The sequence below is a fragment of the Chiloscyllium plagiosum genome, unplaced genomic scaffold, assembly GCF_037043375.1.
Source record: "Chiloscyllium plagiosum isolate Xiang-an unplaced genomic scaffold, Cpla_swu_hap1 HiC_scaffold_8, whole genome shotgun sequence".
Classification (NCBI taxonomy): Eukaryota; Metazoa; Chordata; class Chondrichthyes; order Orectolobiformes; family Hemiscylliidae; genus Chiloscyllium; species Chiloscyllium plagiosum.
Window position 1 is genome coordinate 61,205,799 of NW_028270146.1, and position 22,941 is coordinate 61,228,739.

Consider the following 22,941-nt stretch of genomic DNA (forward strand, 5'->3'; position numbering starts at 1 on the left):
AAACAAGAAGTCAGAGTCATAGAGATGTATAGCACGGAAGCAGACCCTTTGGTCCAACTCTTCCATGCCGAACAGGTATCCCAACCCAATCTAGTTCCACCTGCCAGCACCTGGCCCATATCCTCCCAATTCTTCCTATTCATATACCCATCCAGATGCTTTTTAAATGCTGTAATTGTACCAGCCTCCACCACTTTCTCTGGCAGCTCAATCCATGCACGCACCACTCTCTGCATGAAAAAGTTGTCCCTTACGTCTCTTTTATCTTTCCCTCTCACCCTAAACCTATGCCCTCTACTTCTGGACTCCCCCACCCCAGGGAAAAGACTTTGTCTATTTATCCTATCCATGCCCCTCATGATTTTATAGACGTCCTATCAAGTCACCCGTCAGCCTCTGATGAATCAGGGAAAACAGCCCTAACCTATTCAGCCTTTCCCTATAGCTCAAATCCTCCAACCCTGGCAACATCCTTGTAAATCCAGTGGGGGATGGAGAGAACCAGATGGATTTTAGTCAGGGAGGGAGAGAATTGGGTTGATTGTTAGGGTACACGGGTAGTGGAAAGGAAAAGGTCGGTAGCTGCTCAGGGTTAGTTGGGGTTATGGCAGACAAGGGAGATGGGGCTGTTCCAAGAAAAAGTGGTTATGGCAACAGCAAGCCAGTAAAAAAAAATGGGCTGGCATAGTGGCTAGCACTTTGGCACTTTATGCAAAAGATCCAGACTTAATTCCACACTCTCCGGCAACTATCTGTTTGGAGTTTGCATGTTCTCTACTGTGTTTTCATTGCTTTGCTCCAAGTGCTCAGTTTCCTCCCACAGAACAAAGGTGTGCAGGTCAGGTAGGTTGACCATGCTAAATTGCCCATGGTATCCAGGGATGTTTAGGTTAGGTAGGTTAGCCATGGTAAATGTGGGGTTGCAGGCATAGGTGAGATGTTCGGAGGGAGATAGTGTTTTGAGGAAAATGATTTTGAGTTAGTTTGTGGGCAGGCTCGACTGTCTCTTCTTAGTATTGACAGAAATGTTCCTAAGCAAAGGTGGGCGTAATGTCTCTTTGTTAGTATCCCTGCTGCAAATGACAGCAGTTGATATTGTTACATTAGGGCTGCTCGAAATGTCTCACTGAAGAGTGAATTCAATATTTACATCCTAGCAGTTAAGCATGGAGTTTCTGTCACTATGAAGTTTAGTAACTCCTGTTTCTTCCATGACCCAGTACCACTGCATATCTCTGGCCATAAGCTGTTGTAATGGTTCACACTTCAGTGACAAACTGGGGAAAGAATTTTGCCAAATACTCAATGAATCCAACAAATCATTTTATATCCATATGGATTTTGCATCGTGGTAGCTACAGTGCTGCCAAAGCGCGCGCTCTTCAGGATCCAGCAAAACCTTTTTGCTGTTGGTCAAAAATATAGGGATGTATTTTGGACATCTATAATTGTAATTTTTACTCATTCAGCATCAGGTTCACCTGGTGAACTGTATCAAGCAGTAACTCTAGATTTTGATTGTGGTCAGCAATGGCTTATTCTTCCATTGTGTCTGTAGCCATAAACTAGCAGATCATCCACTTTAGCTTCCAATGTAGGAAAATCACCATCTATCTCATGTAGGCATTGATATTCTTCAGGGCAGTGAAAATGCCAAATGGTATGCAGAACCATTTTATCTCTCAAAGGGTGTCCAGAATGTAGTTAGCTGTCGTTCTTTCATCCAGTTTCACTTGCCAGTAATCTTTGCACCAACGGTGAAAAGTTTTGACTTGCAAATTGTAGTAAAGTGCCTTAAATGATTGGTATAGGGTAGTGAGATCTCTTCAGGGTTTTATTTAGAATATTTGAGTAAATGCATGTTCTTATCTATCTTTGCTTCATTGTCACTGCGCTGCTAACACATTCCATAGATATTGTCACTTTGGATTTACTCTTTTCCAACTGATTTGGAAGTCTCAAACTTCATTTTATTAAAAGCAAGTTAGTAGTCATGTCCTCTTAGCACAAGTGTCATGCCATCTTATAGCCTTTAACCTGATTTGCTAGGTCTTCATTTTTGAATTGACAGGTTGAGCCATTTTGTATAGATCTGTGAAAGTTGTTACTTCATAATGTTATCTCACCAATTGACTTTACTGAACCAATCTATTATACTGTGTATAGTGGTTTGTCAGAATCTTCAGTGGCTGTCTGTCTTTCCTTTTTAATTATATGCTTATAGGCAAAGTTATTCAGCTTTTTATAGTCAGACTATTGCTTTCCTCACTTTTTTTGTGTGATGTCTTCTATAGTGTAGGTGATGCCTTTTAGAATCATAGATCTGTATAGCATGGAAACAGTTTGTCCATGTAAACCAGATATCTTAAATGAATTTCGTCCCATTTGCCAGCATTTGGCCTATATCCCTCTCAACCCTTCCTAATGATGTACCCATCCAGACGCCTTTTTAAATGTTGTAATCACACCAGCTTCCAATACTTCCTCTGGCAGATACATGCACCACCCTCTGAGAGAAAATGTTGCTCCTTGGGTCCCTTTTTATATAGTTTTCCCCTCACCTTAAACCTATCCCTCTAATTTTGGACTCCTCCACCCTAGGGAAGAGACCTTAGCTATTCACCCTATCCATGCCCCTCATGATTTTACATACCTCCTCTAAGGTTACCCCCCCTCAGCCTCCAATGCTCCAGGGAAAACAGACGCAGCCTATTCAGCCTCTCCCTATAGGTCAAACCCTCCAACCCTGGCAACACCCTTGTAAATTTTTTTCTGAACCCTTTCAAGTTTTACACATCCTTCCTATAGTAGGTAGACAAGAATTGCACGCAGTATTAAAAAATGGCCTAACCAGTCTCCTGTCCAGCCACGACATGACCTCCCAATTCATCTCAATGCACTGACCAATAAATGCAAGCGAACCAAACACCGCCTTTACTGTCTTGTCTACTTGGGATTCCACTTTCAAGGAAGTGGTTAGCACTGCTGCCTCATAGCGCCAGGGATCCAGGTTCAATTCCCACCTCGGGCAACTGTCTGTGTGGAGTTTGTCCGGTTTCCTCCCACAGTCCAAAGATTTGCAGGTCAGGTGAATTGGCCATGCTAAATTGCCCCATAGTGTTAGGTGCATTAGTTAGGGGTATATAGAGGGTGGGAGAATGGGTCTGGATCGTTTCTCTGAGGAGGATCTCTGTGGACTTGTTGGGCCGAAAGGCCTGTTTCCATATTGTAGGGAATCTAATCAAATAATGAACCTGCACTCCAAGGTCTCTTTGTTCAGCAGCACTACCCAGGACCTTACCGTTTGTAGGTTTTTGGAAGCTAAGTTCACAATGTTTTGTATTGATCAGTGGATTTGTTTTTAAATTTATCATGTGGGGCTGAAAGCGTGACTTCAAAGGTTTTTAAGATTTCTGTAATTCTTTGTTCTTGAGGGAGATTAGGATGGAATTTATTTTGAAAACAGTCACTTCACAATAGTGATAAAAGTTGATCTGGTTTGCTGAACAGATCTGTTGCTATTTTATAATTCTGCCATTGTCCATGGAATTTCTAGTTTTGCTTTTCATTCCCTGCCAGTTGAACAGCTAGGGGAAAACCTACAACCATTTCTCTTAGTATTTTCACTGATTCTTTTTCTTCTTTTTCTTTTTTTTCCCGTTGGCAGCTCAGCTCTGCAGCAATGCACACAGCAGTGTGCTTAACGCAAGACCTTTATTGAAGTAAAGCTTAAAATGCTCACCTACAGGGTTTAAAATCGCACAACACCAGGTTATAGTCCAACAGGTTTAATTGGAAGTACACGAGCTTTCGGAGCGTTGCTCCTTCATCAGGTAACAACCATCTGATGAAGGAGCGGCGCTCCGAAAGCTCGTGTGCTTCCAATTTAAACCTGTTGGGTTATAACCTGGTGTTGTGTGATTTTTAACTTCGTACACCCCAGTCCAACACCGGCATCTCCAAATCATGACACCTACAGGGTGTGTACTTCATAGTAGAAGTCACTACAGACTAGAAAGGATATGTGTACATAATTTGCATTTGAATTCAAACCGATCCTCCCCTACTCTGCCCTTAATGACAAGAATCAATGTTCCTCACAAACAACAAGCAGAGAAGTGTCTGTAAATACATATAGTGAATATTGTTGAACTGTGTATCTGGCTTCTCTTTGTAAGGGTGTAGTACATTGCTGTGTGATGTAAAACTTGACTGATTACACTGGCAGATGTATCTTGTTATACTGATAATTTCCTCACTTTTCTATGTATTTAGTAAAAAAACAGATCAATATTGTTTAAGATATTGGCAGAATTCCAGTTCCTGCATCAAATGGTACAATGCAATTTTAATTATCAACCCGAAAAGATAGACTGTGAAGTCTAAGATACAGCAAACATTTACTCACTCCTGATACTCCTGAAGTATTTTCTATTCCTATATCCCATATCCCTTTTGAACAGCTGCTTTTGCAGAATTTTGTTAGTTTATTCATGGGATGAGGGTGTTGCTGGCTAGGGCAGCATTTATTACCCATCCCTAATTGTTCAGAGGGCAGATAAGAGTCAACAACGTTGTGTGGATCTGGAGTCATGTGTAAGCCAAATCATCATTAGACTTTAATTCCAAATTTTCTTTTACTGAATTCAAATTCTATGATGGTAGGATTTGAACCCCAATCTCCAGGACATTACCTGGGTCACTGAATTAACAATCCAGCAATAATACCACTGGGCTATTGCCAAATGCAACAATTTAAGTTCTGTTAGCAACTTGATTAGTACAAACAATAAAGTCCCTTCTAAAAGAAAATTTGTGGTTGGCGTCTGTGCATTGTTTCCATGCTATTGATCCACTGAAATAAGTTTTTGGTTATTTCAAAAGTAGAAGAGAATGTTCTAACCAGCTGTGAATGCCTCTTGTTAGGAGTGAACTGTCAGAAGTGAAATAGTGCATACACATTTTTACATATGCATTTTATTATTGTAGGGTGCAGATGTGGAATTAAAACTGTTACAGTACTCATCTCTACAAAATATATATTTACAAAAAGAAATGTAAATCTTTTTTTTCAGCCTTTCCAGTTAACCTTTAAAATTAAGTGACTATTTGAATGTTCCTTGTGCTTCATTTGGAATTAAAATACAAGTGTTTCTAACAGGCAAATCACTGGTTCTGCGATCAAGTAGCTGACTTAGATTGAACTTGGAGGACTTGGAGGCCAAATTCCACAATGCAGTTTGAAAATTTAATTTCAGCTTTACTAGTACCATCTTTTATATAAAACTGAAGGATTTTTTGTATGAAAGCCTGATTATGGTGTTTATCTTCTTTTAGGGAAGAAGCTAGTTGTCTTTGCTGGGTCAGGCTTATTAGTATTTGCAGTTCAAAAGTGATGATGCTTACTTTTTACATTTGAGGTAGCCTAGTATCACTTAGTTACTTCTCTGGGGAACTGGGAATGCTAATGAATCATTCCTTCTTTTTGAACTTTTCAATTATTCCACTTCATATTTAGAAGCAAAGCATCTTTTTGATGAATTGCAAGGGGGATAACATTTTCCAAATAACATTGATGTAAAGTGAAACTTATCCCAATCTGCCTGATTTCCAATCCTGTGTATTGACAAGCTTGGGAAACATGACTGGCAATTTTTAAGTTTGCTTTAAGTCCATTTATGGTATTTTCAAATTTACTGCCCACAGCCCCACAAAGAATCCTCCACGGGCATCAAATTTGACTGAAAGCTGTCCCTTATGGTGCTACTAAAACATTGCATCATCTGCTTTTAAGTAATCCCAATTTTAATGCAACTGACCTTACTGAGAAGTACCAACTTATGTACAAACATTTATTTAACATTGTGTGTCTCAATTGAATTTGGTACCCCCTTTTTTTTAGTGGATGAATACACATTTTCCTCTTAAGCTGATCTCCTTGCAGAATTGCAGTTTTAATATGAATTGAGCTACATTCTGAAGCATTCGTTGCTAACAACTGAAAGAAAGCTTTTAAAATTGCATTTATGCCTTAGGGTAGATTCATCTATGTTCCTAGTCCACAGGCCTGGCCTCCTGTCCCTGATCTTTTAATCGGCCAGCTTCTATATTTTCCAGAGACCTTCCTTGCTTTTCTTATTTGTCTTTTCCCGTTGACTAGTGTCTTTTGGTAAACTTTTTAGTACTCACTTTCTATAGTTGTCCTTTGGGACTAAGTACCTCAAACTGACTGTCCATCATCAAACAAGCTTGTCAATTGCAACAGTTTGATTATCATAGCTGTGCAATATTTGGATACGAGAGGTACCTGGTTCCTTTCTATTTTCTGACTTCAGAATCTATAAATTTGTAATTCATACTAAGTAATCTTGCATGTTGTACTCGAACAGTCTGGTTCCCATGTTGTACAAATGTTATTTGTCAATAACCACCTTTTGGGACCTTCCATACACTCCCCTATAATAAACTATATCTCCCATGTTTGAAACTGGTTGCCAATGGCCTTAACTTGTACCTTGAGGATCACTGAACTCTGAGACTTGGGATTTAATGAAAACTTTTTTGTCTGCCTGCAATGCATTCAAATGTTCCAACAAAGCAGAGGTAATTTGGCTCCTTCCGAAGATGTTGGCTGATTGCTTTTTTACTGATTGAATTTTAGGATTCCTATCAAAAGCTAATTGATATGGACTGCATCCTCCCATCATCTCCAGAGAATTGTTAGCCCTTTGTACAGCCCACACTAGCGCAGGCTATAATTTACACTTTGGATCTGCAAATGTTTTATGAATTATTTCACCTTATACTGCATGATTCCTTTACCGTACTATTATTCTTTCTGCTTCTGTATTCATGAGTGTCATATTCCTATCCATGCAGGCATTTCTGAATTCAATATCGACAAATTCCCTACCATTTTCACTGACGTTTTCAGTGGTCCAAGTCAGGACCTTATCCACTTTTTTCTATTACCTTTATCCATATTTATTTTCTTATCTTTACAATTATTTTAATTATTTTGTGGGATGCAGGTGTTGCTGGTTGGCCTGCATTTATTGCCTATCCCTATTTGCCCTTGAGAAGATGATGAGCTGCCACCTTGAATTGCTTCAGTCTGCCTGCTGTGGGTTGACCCACGATGCCATTAGGGAGGAAATTCCAGGATTTTGACCTAGCAGTGAAGGAATGGTGACATATTTCCAAGTCAGGATGGTGAGTGTCTTGTAGGAGAACTTGAAGGTGCTGTTCCCACATATCTGCTGCCCTTGTCCTTCTAGATGGAAGTGGTTGTGGGTTTAGAAGGTGCTGTCTGAGGATCTTTGAATTTCTACTTAGAGTACACGCTGCTGCTGCTGAGCATTGATGGTGGAAGGTGTGGATGCAGTGCCAATCAACGGGGCTGCTTTGACTTGGATGGTGTCAAACTGCTTGAGTGTTGTTGAGGCTGTATTCATTTGGGCATGGAGAGTATTCCATCACACTTATGACTTGTCTTGTTTTGGACAGGCTTTGGGGAATCGGGAGGTGAGTCACTCTAGCCTCTGATCTGCTCTTGTAGCCATTGTGTCTATGTAATGAGTCCAGTTGAGTTTTTAATCAATGATAACTCTCAGGATGTTGATAGTGGGGAATTTGGTGATAGTAATACAATTGAATATCAAGGAGTGGTGGTTAGATTGTTTGTCTCTCATTGGTGATGGTCATAGCTTGGCACTTGCCACTTGTCATCCCAAGTCTGGATAATATCCAGATTTAATTGCATTTGACTGCTTCAGTGTCTAATTCATTGTGAATGGTGCTGAGCATTGTGCAATTGTCGGTGAATATTCTGACTTCTAACCTTATAATTTGAGAGCAGGTCATTGATGAAGCAGCTGAAGATGATTGGGTCTAGGACACTACCCTGAGGAACTCCTGCAGAGATGTCCTGGAGCTGAAATGATTGACTTCCAGCAACCATGACCATCTTCCTATGTGCCAGCTATGACTCTAACCACCAGAGCAATTTCCCCTGATACCCACTGATTGCAGTTTTGGCTAGGGCTCTTTATTGCCACATTCATTCGAATGCAGCCTTAATGTCAAGGGCTGTCACCCTCTCATCACTTCTGGAATTCTGCTCTTTTGTCCCGGTTTGAACCAAGACTGTAATGAGATCAGGAGTGGCCCTGGCAGAGCCCAAACTGGGTGTTACTGACCAGGTTATTACTGAGCAGGTGGTGCTTGATAGCGCTGTTGATGACATCTTCCATCACTTCATTGATTATCAGCAGTAGACTGATATAGTGGTAATTGGATGGGTTGGATTTGCTTTTTATGTGCATGACATACTTGGGTAATTTTCCACATTATTGGGTAGATGCCAGTGTTGTAACTGTACTGGAAGAGTTTGGCTAGGGGAGCAGCAAGATCTGGAGCACAAGTCGTCTTTCTTGAAATCATGTGGAGTGAATCAAATTGGCTGAAGTCTAGTATCTGTATTGTCGATGACCACTGGAGGAGGCCGAGATGGATCATCCACTTGGCAATTCCGGCTGAAGATGACTGCAAAAGCTTCAACCTGATCTTTGCACTGATGTGTTGGGCTCTTCCATCATTAGGATTGACAAAATCTACTTACTAAATCAAGAAAATGGAAAATGATTTTTCCCCTTTTTAATCCTATATCTTTAAATTCCTGTCCACTAGCTCACTGAAATCTCTTGCAAAGGGCAGAATTACAAAAAACTGTGCCCTACAATAGTTTTATAAAGCTAACATCTGTCGTTTATCTCTTCTGTGAACTTATCTTGCTCTGAGTTTTATTACTGCATCCTTTTATTAAAATTTTCAACTTTTGAGAATGATAGGCAAATTGCCTATGGAATTTGACCCTTTAAATGACCCTTTAATCTTCTAAATGTACACTTAGTGATATCAGTAACGGGTTTTTGATGTCTTTTTATGGAGAGGTTATGTTTGCTAAAAGAATGCAATGGTCTCCTGATTGTGTATAAATTGCAAATTCAAAGATTTTCCAAACACAGTAGCTTTTTTTATCTCCATGTCCAGTTTCATCTGTACCTTTTTTCATTGGTATCCTACTCAATAACAAGAGTATTTCACTGGATACTACATTCATGCTAATAAGATTATTTGATTCTGGCTATTTTACAATAAGTAAGCACATTATTTTCAATGGTTTTAGTATTCTAATATCTCTGAATTTGAAACTGGAGGAATCTCAAATTCCTTCAATCTTTCACAATCCTTTGTGCTCAGACCAGTTGCATTTTAGCCAGTCAATTCTACACACCAATAAACATGCATCCGTTGTCCAACACTGCATAATTGAAAGACACTACCATCAACACATTCCTCCATTGGGCTGTAACTTTATGATCAATACACTGCAATCTTTGACATGTATCGCATCTTCCTCAGAGTCTTACATCTCATGTTGAATTTCAAATGTTTTACTATAATTTTGGTACAGTTCATGACAGAGGCACTTTGAATTGTACCTAAAATATTGTGCCGAAACTGAGTACTTTGTGGGTTTACTTGCTCATTATAAATCCTAATTGTTCATCTTTTCTCAAAATTATCAATAGCATTTCTGTCCTCTTTTCTATTGATTATACTTCTCCTTGTACACTGTCACCTATGACCAGTCTTTAGACACTGTTGCCAGTTTATTAATGTTGAAAACAAAATGGATGATGCAGTCATCGATTGCCCATTTGTGCTATGACTTGTGCTGGAAAGGAATGCCTTCAATTTTTTAAAAAACGCCTTTGACATATGCCCTAGCAGTGTATGTTTATGTACAAATTTAACTTCTGTCAAAAATTGATCCATGTCCATACTTAATACTCTGGCACAGTCCAATAACTTAATGTCAGCACAGATTGGGGAATTTTCAAATGAAATTTCTGCACCCTCAAAACCTATTGAATGCCATTAAGTACTCTAATATATTACTGACCTTAGTAATTCTAAGTTTGCCAAGATCTGATCATGCCTCATAGCAGTCAAGAAGCCATCTTTTAGATAAATGTAATCAGTGAAAGTTAACCATGTGTCCAAATCATAAACTGTATTTAAATTATCAGGCTCCAATTCACAATCTTCTCATCTTGCTTTCATATAGTAATTAAAGTGTTAAAGCCATATCTTGCTTTCTCTTTGGAGAAACAATTAAGTTCACATGGTAACTTAATTCTTCCAATGGTCATAAGGCTCATTTTCAGAAAACAGTGAGAGTAGTCATAAACTGAAACTTTACATTTTTTGGTCATCCATCCTCTACTCACAATGGTGTACACAAGATAACTGCTCAAATAGAGTTCAAGTCCACACTTTTTTTAAGTAGGCACTTTTTTTCAGTCAACCACAATCCATATAACTCGCCCCACTGATTACTAGCACCCCATATTTATCACACCCAACTAACACTTAACAAATCCACATCCTTTCCCACATTCTGTTAGGTTCAGGCATTCCTTCAGACCATGTAAATGCCATAATACAGTAGTCTGAGAATTTTATTTCCTATCACTGAAGCAGCATTGCTAATTTAAAATCAGGTTTTCCCCTAATTCTAAACTTTGAAGGAAATTAGCCTATGACCTGCATTGTGGTAATTGAAACAAAACATACTTTGGTCAGTAAGATGTAATTATCTTGATTGCTTCACATTTGTATTTAATATTCTTGTGTTGCAATATATTACTTGCTGTACACATTTTCTGCTGAAAATGGAATTTAAAGTAGTAGTGTCACCATTAATCTCAAATGGCAGGCATTCTGGATCGTTGTCCTGAGACCCTAAGAGCGTCCCCATCCTGACCCCTGATTCAAATGCTGTACTTCGATATCCAGCAAATCCTATGCGCAAAATATTAACCAGTTGTTAGGCATGATTTATAGACATAGAATAGTTAGATTTTATTTTGTCAAGTGTGAATATTGTGACTTGCTCATTTGTTTTGCTGTTGTATAGTTTCTATTCCTAATAAGTACACTTTTCATTGCCCCTTGCATTGTTATATTGTCCATTGAACAATACTACTATCTTAACTACACTGGTTTTAACAAATGATGTCACTTCTCGTGGTAGGGGCAATAATGATAACACTGTTACAGATAATTTAGAACAATTCCTCAAGTATTATTTTGAATAGCTGTTACTGTTCTATTTGTAGGAGAAATAAGGAGGGCAATTTTAGTGGAACTTGAAAATTGAGCAGGTTAGATTGTTGAATGGACTGAAAGTGGGTGGGAGAGAGGCAATGTCAATAAGGTGGAACATGGGGAAGGAGTTCAAGCAACAGCAAATGATCAGATTAGTAGAAAGAGTTGTATCAAGTAGTACTCTTCATTTCAGTGTGTATAAAGATGTGTTTCTCACGTTGATTCTGATTATGCACTTATTGTTTGACAGTGCATCTTTAATTATAAAGATTCCCCCTCAATGTTCTTAAAAAGATTTGAAATTTTAATGAAATAGTTATGCAGCAATTTTGAACAGATCAAAGTTAATTGGATTCAACTTTAGTTCATGAGTAGTTTTTGGAACTTTAAATACATGTCATGTGTGCCTGTGAGCAAACATTTGATCGCTATCCCTTTTGTTTGGAACATTGGTGTACAATGCGTGACAAGTAATTTATCCAATTGAATAATTAATCACTTCATTACAAAGGACTGCATTTAGCTGGAGACTGCTTCCTTGTGTCTGTTTAATGTGTCCTGTATCTAGGTCATTCACTTTCAGCAGCTGTACTATAATATCAATTGTATGATTTATTTCAAAATATGGAGCTTCGTTTAATCAAATTATGATATTGTTGGTTAACATTATGCTCTGTAGAGGCTTTACTTACAGTTCGATTTATTATTACAAACAAAGTATATTGGAAAAAATTTCTGCTTTGTTTAGCTGAATAACAAGGTTTCAAGTAGGGTGTTTGTTTTCCTGCAATCACATTGGAACAGCTGTTCAAGATCAGGATAATATTCAGTACATCTGTTCTGTGGTCTGCTGTCTATTCAGTCTTCCAAAAACAGGAAAACAGTAATGTGCTGACAGGTCCCAAGAATAAGAAAATTGTTACAAGGGTTCCATGAAAGCTTTGCCATTTCCAATAAAACATGTTGCTTATATTGTGAAGGATAAAATTGTACAGACAAAAATAAGTCCCGTGTTTTCATTTGTAAAATTCTTCTTTTAATGTTGCCAAATTTTTGACTTTTTTTTTTCGTTTCAGGCTCATCTTTGAGTATGATTCCCTTCCACTACATATTTTGCCTAAGCCTAAATATCAGTATTTGAGTCATCACACTCAAACCAGTTGTTTCCCACCTGACCCTGCTATATATACTACTCAGTTATTGGATTTTATTTAGCAAACTAACCCTAGCTGATCGTTATGCTCCCCCTGCCCCACCTCTGCAAACCCTTTATACTCTGCTAATTTTCTATTTTTAGGTTAAATCTACTCTTATGCATTGCTGTAACATATCTAACTGTACTGACCATCCTAGAGCTATATGGTGGTATTTTGGCAGTTTACTTGGAAAGTGTTAAAATGCTATATGGAATGATGAGTGAGAAACATATAGCAACACTGTCCTGTCAGGATTGGGCTGAAGTGTCACAATGTATTCAAATTTAGTACTACAATGTTGTTTATTTATATTTATGTACAAGAAAGAATGCATGCAAGGAAGTATGTGTGTTATAAACAATAATGGAAAGTCATAGTCTATTCAGATTCCCATAACATTGCTCAAGAGATGTTAATTGATGTGCTATTTTACAACACATACATTTATGCCTCTTATAGTACAATGTATTTGCTGAGGTGTTGAACCTTACCTTTTCCTGGATGTAAGTTTGCTGGCTGAGCTGGAAGGTTTACTTTCAGATGTTTCATCACTATACTAGGTAAGATCAGTGAGCCACCAGATGAAGCACTGGTGGTATGGCCTGCTTTTTGTGTTTAGGTTTCCTTGGGCTGGTGATGTCATTTCCTATGGTGATGTCATTTCCTGTTCTTTTTCTCAGGGGGTGGTAAATGGGATCCAAGTCGATGTGTTTATTGATAGAGTTCCAGTTGGAATGCCATGCTTCTCTGAATTCCTGTGCGTGTCTTTGTTTGGCTTGTCCTAAGATGGATGTGTTGTCCCAGTTGAAATGGTGTCCTTCCGCATCTATATGTAAAAGTACTAGTGAGAGTGAGTGATGTCGTCTTGTGGCTAGCTGATATTCATGTATCCTGGTGGCTAGTTTTCTGCCTGTTTGTCCAATGTAGTGTTTGTTACAGTTCTTGCAAGATTTTCTGTAAATGACGTTAGTGTTGCTTGTTGTCGGTATGGGGTCTTTCAAGTTCATTAGCTTCTGTTTTAGTTTGTTGGTGGGTTTGTGGGCTACATGATGCCAAGAGGTCTGAGTAGTCTGGCAGTCGTTTCCCAGATGTCTTTGATGTAGGGGAGAATGGCTAGGGTTTCTGTTTTGCTTGTTTGAGTTTGTTGCTGAGAAATCGGCAGACTGTGTTAATTGAGTATCCATTCTTTTCTAATATACAGTATAGGTGATTTTTCCTTTGCTCTTTGTCGTTCCACATAAATAAAAAGTGGGCCATACCACCAGTGCTTCATCTGGAGGCTCACTGATGATACCTAGTATGGTGATGAAGCGTCTGAAAACGAACCTTCTAGCTCAGTGAGCAAGCCTACAACCAGAACCTCAACCTGAGCTACAAACCTTCTCAAAATCCACCATACCTATTCCTTTTAAGTCAGATCTTTACCAATTGATGTTGCTGATCGACTTTCATAGGTTAAGCAGAGTATTTTGTAAGAAAAACATCTTCACCCAGCAGATATTACCAGCGCTTGCAAGAATGTTGACCCATTGAAGTTGCAGAGCAAAGAGAAATGTCCAGGGTGCAAGCAAATGTTTGGCTCCAGGTCAGAAGAACATGACCTTTTGATACCCTATGAAAAATATATTTGATGACCTGCATTAAATTGTTTTTTTAAATTGACAGACTTGTTGGGAATCATAATTGACTCTGAAGTATACCCTTAATGTGCATGTGATTGGAGTTGGCTGACTATGCTGAAAATAAATTATTGAAAAATCCTCCCCAGTCCTTGCAGGATATTTTAATCTTGAGCAGCACCTACTAAATTCCTTCAGTACTATAAGTTATGTCTGACAAATGGATTGATTGTTTAATTACTCTGTACTGTCATGAATTGCCATCTGTGGTAAAATTAGATTTAACATATCTGCCAGTCTTGAGCTGTCACATACTTAGTGGTTGCCTTGACACTCAAGTAATGAAAGTTTACCCAGACACACATCGTGGAGGTGATAGGCCAATAATGAATAGATAGCCAAAGTTAAGTTTGTATTTAATAATGAGGTGAGCCAAGGCCACCTTTTTCGTGGTGACAACCAAACATTAGTGATTCTGTGGGCATGTTTTCAAGTTCAGCTGGCCATAAGGATGTATCTTTTGTGGTGTGTTCTTTCCCTTACCAGATGTTAGAAATTTTCTGATCGACCTGTTCAAAGGTATTAGTTTGCATCTCTGGAGCAGGTTGTCTTGAATCCAGGCCTCTGAACCTGATACCAAGTCAGTGGGGGGAGCCCTTCACCTGTAATTAAATTTTGGAGTGCAAAACTGAATGATTGGGATATGTACATGGAATTAAGGCAGAAGCTGAACTACCATAAATCTTGAAAAAAAAGCTATAGTTATTTAATGAAATGCAGTTTGACATTTTACAAACATGGAATTTGTTTTCGGAGCCAGAAATATTTTTTCTAAACTTGAGGTGCCTTTTAACCACCTATTTGTGACTATTTAAAGATTTTTACAGCAAGACCAATAGCATTGAAATTATGGGATTTTTCTGAGAACTCTCTGGGAAGCTAGGAAGGAGATAGCCGAGCCTTTGGCCTTGATCTTTGAGTCATCATTGTCTACAGGTTTAGTACCAGAGGACTAGAGGATTGCAAATGTTGTGCCCTTGTTCAAGAATGGCAGTAGAGATGACCCAGGTAATTATCAACCAGTGAGCCTTATGCTTGTTGTAGGAAAAGTTTTGGAAAGGATTATAAGAGAGGATTTATAATCATCTAACAAGCAACAATTTGATTGGAAATACTCAACATGGATTCCTCAAGGACAGTTCGTGTCTCACAAACCTCATTGAGCTTTTTGAGAAGGTGACCAAGCATGTGGGTGAGGGAGGAGAGTTGACATGGTGTACATGGACTTCATTAAAGCCTTTGATAAGGTTCCACATGGTAGGCTACTGGAGAAAATGTGGAGGCATGGGATTGAAGGTGAATTAGCAGTTTGGATTAGAAGCTGGCTTTCTGTAAGAAGGCAATGAGTGTTGGTTGATGGAAAATATTCAGCCTGGAGTCTGGTTACGAGTGGTTGCCATAAGGATCTGTTTTGGGACCATTGTTGTTTGTCATTTTTATAAATGACTTGGACGCGGCATAAGTGGATGAGTTAGTAAGTTTGCGAATGATATTAAAGTCTGTGGAGTGGTGGACAGTGTGGAAGAGTGTTGCAGGGAGACTTTGATAAATTTAAATGGCATCTGGATGGGTACATGAATAGGAAGAGTTTGGAGGGACATGGGCAAGGTGCTGGCAGGTGGGACTACATAGGGTTGGGATATCTGCTTGGCATGGACAAGTTGGACCAAAGGGTCTATTTCTGTGCTGTATATCTCGATGACCTTCTCACTCTATAACTGCAGAACTGAGCTGAAAGGTGGCAATTGGAGTTCAATGCAGCTAATTATAGACAATAGGTGCAGGAGTAGGCCATTCTGCCCTTCGAGCCTGCACCACCATTCATTATGATCATGGCTGATCATCCTCAATCAGTATCCTGTTCCTGCCTTATCTCCATAACCCTTGATTCCACTATCCTTGAGAGCTCTCTCCAACTCTTTCTTAAACGAATCCAGAGACTGAGCCTCCACTGCCTTCTGGGGCAGAGCATTCCCCACACCCACCACTCTCTGGGTGAAGAGGTTTCTCCTCATCTCTGTCCTAAATGGCCTACCCCTTATTTTTAAGCTGTGTCCTCTGGTTCGGGACTCACCCATCAGCGGAAGCATATTTCCTGCCTCCAGAGTGTCCAATCCTTTAATAATCTTACACGTCTCAATCAGATCCCCTCTCGGTCTTCTAAACTCAGGGGTATACAAGCCCAGTCGCTCCAATCTTTCAACATAGTCCTGCCATTCCAGGAATTGACCTTGTGAACCTACGCTGCACTCCCTTAATAGCCAGAATGTATTTTCTCAAATTTGGAGACCAGAACTGCACACAATACTCCAGGTGTGGTCTCACCAGGGCCCTGTACAGTTGCAGAAGAACCTCTTTGCTTCTATACTCAATCCCTCTTGTTATGAAGGCCAACATGCTATTGGCTTTCTTCACTACCTGCAGTACCTGCAAGCTTGCCTTCATTGACTGGTGTACAAGAACACCCAGGTCTCTTTGTACTGCCCCTTACCTAACTTGACTCCATTTAGGTAGTAATCAGCCTTATTCACCAAAGTGAATAACCATACATTTATCCACATTAAATTGCATCTGCCATGCATCTGTCCACACACACCTAACCTGTTCAGGTCACCCTGTAATCTCTTACATCCTCCTCCCAATTCAATTGTGAGGTGATTCACTTTTGATAGAATAACAGGAAGGCAGAATACTAGGTCAATGGAAAGATTCTTAGTAGTGTGGATGTGCACAGGGACCTCTGTGTCCATGTACATTGATCCCTGAAAGTTGCCACATAGATTGATAGCATTGTTAAGAAGGCAGACAGTGTTAGGTTTTATTGGTAGAGAGATTGAGTTCCAGATCCGTGACGTCATGCTGCAACTGTACAAAACGCTGGTGCGGCCTCACTTGGATTATGCAGTTCTGGTCGCCCCAATATAGGAAGAATGGAAGCATTGGAAAAGGTGCAGAGGAGATTTACCAGGATGTTGCCTGGTCTGGAGGGAAGGTCTTATGAGGAAAGTCTGTTCTCATTGGAGAGAAGAAGGCTAAGAGGCGATTTAATAGAGACATACAAGATGATCAGAGGATTAGATAGGGTGGGCAGTGAGAGTCTTTATCTAGGATGGTCACATCTGCTTGTGCAGAGGATCATAGCTGCAAATTGAGGGGTGATGAATTTAAGACAGATGTCAGAGGCAGGTTCTTTACTCAGAGTGGTAAAGGTGTCAAATACCCTGCACTACCATTATAGTTAACTCAGCCACATTAGGGGCATTTGAACAGTCCTTGGAAAAGCATATGGATGATGATGGGTTAGTGTAGGCTGATGATGTGCTTAGATTAGTTCATAGGTCGGCGCAACATCGAGGGCCAAAGAGCAATACAGCGCATACAGGCCCTATGTTCTATGTTGTCTAATTGAATGCAATCTGGCTGTATTTCAGCACCTTTTGGCGAAGAATAGAAGAATCACTGATAGCAGTGTGATGGTTTCTGCAATTAGCTACATATTTGTGGACTCGAGGTTTTTTTTTCCGGTTTCAGAGTAATGATCATGAACACTGATCTGTTTTGTAATTAAGTCTACTGCAAAATCCAAGTTTATCTCACTCTTTGCCTTGAATATTAGAAAACAGCTCCTGGAAACACCTGCTGAACGTGTGGTCAGAGATGTGGCTCTAAAATTGGGTTCATCAGCCACACAAGGACCCACAAAACCTATGACTAGTGATGCAGAATTTCTTGGGCTATCACACTCGTTATTGAGAGTGATTGCTGCCACTGATCAGAATATTAGGCTTCATATTCAATTTGTTTTAATCCTTTTTCTCTGTTCACTGGCTGCCACCCTACTTGTTGATGGACTGTGGTCACTGACTGGCAATCAATATCTTACTGAACTGAGCATTTTTAAAAAGTGAGTGATGCTAGTGAGTATGAATGGAAGGAGTTTCATTGCAGCGTTAATTTGTGTCCTTGCCCAGTGCCCAAGCATGTGATTATTTGCTGAGTCTTTGAATTGTGATGCAGAGGTGGAATACAAGTTGTTTTCTTTTCCCTTCCAAAAGCCTGAGAATTATGACATCCATATAAATATCTCAATTGGCTCTGCTAATTTTGTACAAGTAAGTTAGTCACCTGAACTATGATTTAATCCCAAGCATAATAACAGTCATAATCCATACAGCTTGATAGTTCTTTGTGCGTTTTTGTACATATTTAAATGTCCATTTCACCTTACTGCAGGTTATGATGTTCGTCTTAAAATGTTACGATGTTGGGTACGTTGTTGACCATAAAAATGAAATTACAAGCAATGGCACATTCTGTTTCCAGCCACCTTGGGTTCAGATTAGTACAGGATGAAGCTACAGCATGCAACATTCCAGGGAGGGTTTGTTATATTTAAAGATGAATAAATTGGATGCTACATAAAACGTATCCTCTGCTGCCTTATGTTTTTTGACAAAAAACTAGTGCCATGAATCAGACTCACAAATATGTTCTTAGTTGTAATATGCTGTCTCATCTTACACCTGCCATTCTTAACTCTTAGTGCTGGGCCCAATTTGTGTGGAATTATATCTCGTTTTGTGGCTTTAGAGTAGGCTGGAGATTTTCTAAAACGTTAATTTTTTGCAAAGTATTTTACGTGAACTGAAAGGGCAGATTTTCAATTTAGTCAGTCTTGGCCATTTTACTCTTTGGTACAAGAGATGATGGCTTAATGAAAAATACTGTAGTATATAAATGTTTAGACTACAAATGATGAAGCTTATTAGTAGTACAAGTGCTTAAATATTTGTATTTGGTTATATTGTATTTTCTAAGATTTTAACTTTATATTTTATTTTCCTAGGATGAACTTGATCTTACTGATAAACACAGGGAAGCAATGTTTGCACTTCCTGCAGAAAAGAAATGGCAGATATACTGTAGTAAGAAAAAGGTAAGGAAATATTTTTTATTTTTAAAACTATGCTTTTAGAAGTAGATGGAAACATCTGAGTATAGGAACTTGAATTCACAGGATACTTGTCACACATAATTTTCACAAGTATATTAACTGTTACTTGCATGTGTTTGCCTGTTTTAATGTTTTTCTTTTGTACCTTACTTGAAGGCAGCAGGAAACAAAGGCGACTGTTGTCCAAGATTCAGTTGATGGCCCTCTAAGTAGCTATTGTGGTGTGTCTGAGAAGAGCACTGAAAAATTAACATATGGTTTGTTTTCTTCCTCCTGTTGTGTTGGAGCACCTATGCTGTACTTGATTTTCCCCACACACCTTCAGTTCCAATTCTGAATGGTATGACGATTTCTAGATAGGGAAGAATACATTAGGTAGTTACAGCTAATGAAATAATACTCAGGGTGAGGAAGCCAGGTTGCAGTTGGTTATACTGGCAAATTTTTGTCCCCTAATCTCTACCCTTTGAGAGGGGAAGAGGGAGAAAGAATTAGTGGAAACAAAGTACTTGCAATTTTTTCTTTGCATTCAGGGAAAAGGATCTTTTTAAAAAAAAAACTCCTAAATCACAGTATATAATTAAACATGATTTGGAGATGCCGGTGTTGGACTGGGGTGTACAAAGTTTAAAAAGCACACAACACCAGGTAATAGTTTAACAGGTTTAATTGGAAGCACTAGCTTTCAGAGCACTGCTCCTTTTCATCAGGTGACAATTGAAAGCGAGTGCTTCCAATTAAGCCTCTTAGACTATTACCTGGTGTTGTGATTTTTAACTTTATAATTAGATATTGACCACTGAAAGTTAGCTCTTTTCATTTTCTTTAATGGAAGACACTGTTGAAAATTTAAATCAACTAGTATTCCATTTACACTGAAGTTTTTTGCATTTTTTTTCTTTTTAAAAGTTTTGACTTCTTTTGAAAGTGAACCAGCTTTCTGGTTTCCCAGTCTTGAGTGCATCGTTCAGTTTAGAATTGTTTTAATTTGTTTGTTTTTGTGAGGTTAGCTATTTCTGTATTGTACAGGCAATTGATATTCATCTGTGCATTAATCTCTAATCAGCTAAATATTTCCTCCCTTTTTGTTGTCTTCTGGGATAGTCTTTCTGTATTCAATAAAAGTCACACAAACAAAATTAGCGTTTGTTTTGCTAAATGCCTGAACCAGGCATCAAATTTCACTTGCCCTATTTTCGAACTTTTACAGCTATTGATGATCATTAGTAGTGTTGTTTTCTTTCTCAGTGGATGCATTTTAAAAAAAGGCTTGAGGTTTGGAAAGTCATTTCAGAGACTAATGATTTTTGGTGATGCACAAATTCCCTTTTCAAATATGTGCTTGCAGTTCACCTCAAACCAGAAATGTGAACTTGCTAACGAAAATTTCCTCTTAAAATATAACAATCTCTCTTTCTATTTACAACTGTTATTAATAGATGCCAACCTACCACTACCACACGACTTTTATATTCTGTGGTAAACATGGAAATCATTAATTGGCATCATTTGGGAAGGAAACAGGTGTGTTCATCTGATATAAGTCTTGGTCTTCAGAAAGATCAGTCTGACTCTACTGTTCTTCCTCTGCTTCTTTGTGTTCTGATTTGTGTATTAAACCCTTTTTTGATTAACTCCTTGACACTTGGAATCAAAAGAAAGTAATGGAAAGTAAAATGCTGCCTTATACATGTGTACATTTTGACTTGTCTTGAGTATCTCAAATGATTTCAAGGTCCAAGTGATCTCTCATTTGAAAGTGTTCATCTGCATCTAATAAATCTCTCCTTGGCCTTGCCTTATCCTCTTTCTGATTTCTTCTAGTTCAGTGCTGACTCCAGTAGTGTGTTCAGCTCATTTTGGCCTTAAGCAAGGTCTGGTAAATAGAAGATCCATATCTTGAAATTTTGTAAGCCTTTTAGGAGCATATGGCCTGAGTCTAAGCTCTTCGTATTTGCCCAAAAGCAGTCATTGCATTTAATGTACATCATACAAAGAACTGTTTGTGGGAGAGAGATCCTCAAGACTTGGGGTTTTACATATTGTACTTTCTGGTTAATTTTGCAGGCAGGGAATTGATCATAAATTGACCTAACTTCAATATCTGGAATATGTTCAGAAATTACCTGTAGCATTTGAGTGTCCCTATTTATTTTGGCAACTGACTTGTGCCTCTTTCAACTCAACTTTACCTTCGGGAAAAGTATGGAATTTTTGACCATGAGGCAAAAAAAAAGCCAAGCTTTTATTTATGCAGGATTTTTTAGAATACTCAGCATCTTAACTTCAATTACTGCAATAGTGATACATTATCAATTAGAATAATGTTTTTAGAAAGTTTACTAGGTTGCATGAAACATTTGGCAGGGTCGAAATTTGCACATTTTATTGCAAACTGCTGACTGAAACTTAATCTGATTCTTCAAAGTATGTTTGAATTTGAGCAGTGATGGGAATGTAAAACAGGAATTGGCAGTTCGGCACTTGGGCATGCTCCTCCATTTAGTTAGATGGTGGTTAATATACACCTACACTTTATTTTTCTACCTTTTTGTTTTACATTCCTTAATAGTTGACCTAACACATGTTTATTTCAGTCTTGAAAGCCGTAATCTCAAAATCCAAAGTCATTTGTGAGAAAGATTGTTCAGTCTTGGAAAGGAGTTCCCATATATTGTCAACCAAATATTGGCAGCCTTTGCAAGTGTAGTGTCTTCATCAGTTAAATTATTAATTGTTGCTGCTTATTGAGCTGAAGATCTCTAGCAGGTGTGACTTCTTACTACTTTAACAATTTAAATGCTAGATTTTGTTTATTTATAGATATCTAATTGTTTTTTTTACAAGCTCACACCCTCAGGCTTTGTTTCTTATTTACAGTTTTTGAGCGCCACTTTTAGTTGGATCGTAGAACATAGATCAGCACAGTACGTGCCTTTCGGCCCTCAGTGTGCCGACCTTTTATCCTACTCTAAGATCAAGATACCCTACATACCCTCTTACATAATTAAAGCTGTACAAGTAAATCTGTATGTTAACAGATTTGTTGTGATGTTATTGCAGACCTCCAGTCGTGAGCTGGTACTTCCTGATACGTGTCTCTAAGATGGGTCTGCTGGTCCCATTTGATCCCATAAGCCCTATTATTAAATATTATCAGCATTCTCCCATTAGTGTAATCCCAGACTTGTATAAATACATCCTTTGTCCATGATTTTCAGTCCCTAAAAAGTAAATTGTTGCATTTCCCTGGTGAAACATATCAGCCCTTTGATATTTTAACTTGCAGCTTCAGTCGTTTTAGATTTCATCATTGAAATTTCACATTAATTCTATTACTGGTGATCTCTTCTGTGATGGCCTTTGCAATTCACTCTTAAATAATTGTCCATTTCTCCCAGATCAGAGCTTCCTCAGCCAACTGTTTTTCCTTTTCAATTTGCAGTTACAATTAAACTTTTCATTCTCCATATTGATTATTAAAATGTACTTTTCTTGTCCTCCCCTTTCCTCTTGGATGTTTTCTTTATTATTCTTCCTGTTCATTGTACAAATTTTTTTCATAAAAATTAAAATTGCTGATTTTAAACAAATTATTAATAAACCATGTCATTCTTGGTGCATTAATGAATTATCCCAAGTTTATTTTTAAAATCCCAGTTTTAACATTTTATTAATAAAAACGCTCTCCCTTCTGGCTATTTTTTAATAAATTGCTTCCATCTTGAATAAGATTACATCCAGTATTTGCTTTTCATGATCCCAGTCTGGTTTCTAGAAATCTTATTTCACCTTCAGTTAAATAAAGCCATTTTCTACTCTGGTACAAAACTTCTAATACTGAAATACATTTCTTCTAATTTGTTGTGAGAAATATAATGAATGGTTCATTCATAATCATCTGTAGAAAACCTTGCATTAAGCATGCTTTTTTTTT

The 22,941-nt window shown here is 38.4% G+C and overlaps 1 protein-coding gene and 1 long non-coding RNA gene across 2 annotated transcripts in view; one reads left to right on the forward strand and one right to left on the reverse strand.

Moving 5' to 3' along the window:
- LOC148149413 (uncharacterized) overlaps positions 1-22,941 on the reverse strand; it is a 187,951-nt gene that overhangs the window by 89,387 nt on the left and 75,623 nt on the right. The gene's annotated exons all lie outside the window — the stretch shown is intronic.
- The window catches only part of daam1a (dishevelled associated activator of morphogenesis 1a), a 119,093-nt gene that overhangs the window by 25,041 nt on the left and 71,111 nt on the right, over positions 1-22,941 (forward strand). The window contains exon 2 of the mRNA XM_043697779.2: positions 18,897-18,986. Coding sequence (XP_043553714.1) covers positions 18,897-18,986 — 90 coding nt within the window. The remainder of the gene's footprint in view (positions 1-18,896; positions 18,987-22,941) is intronic.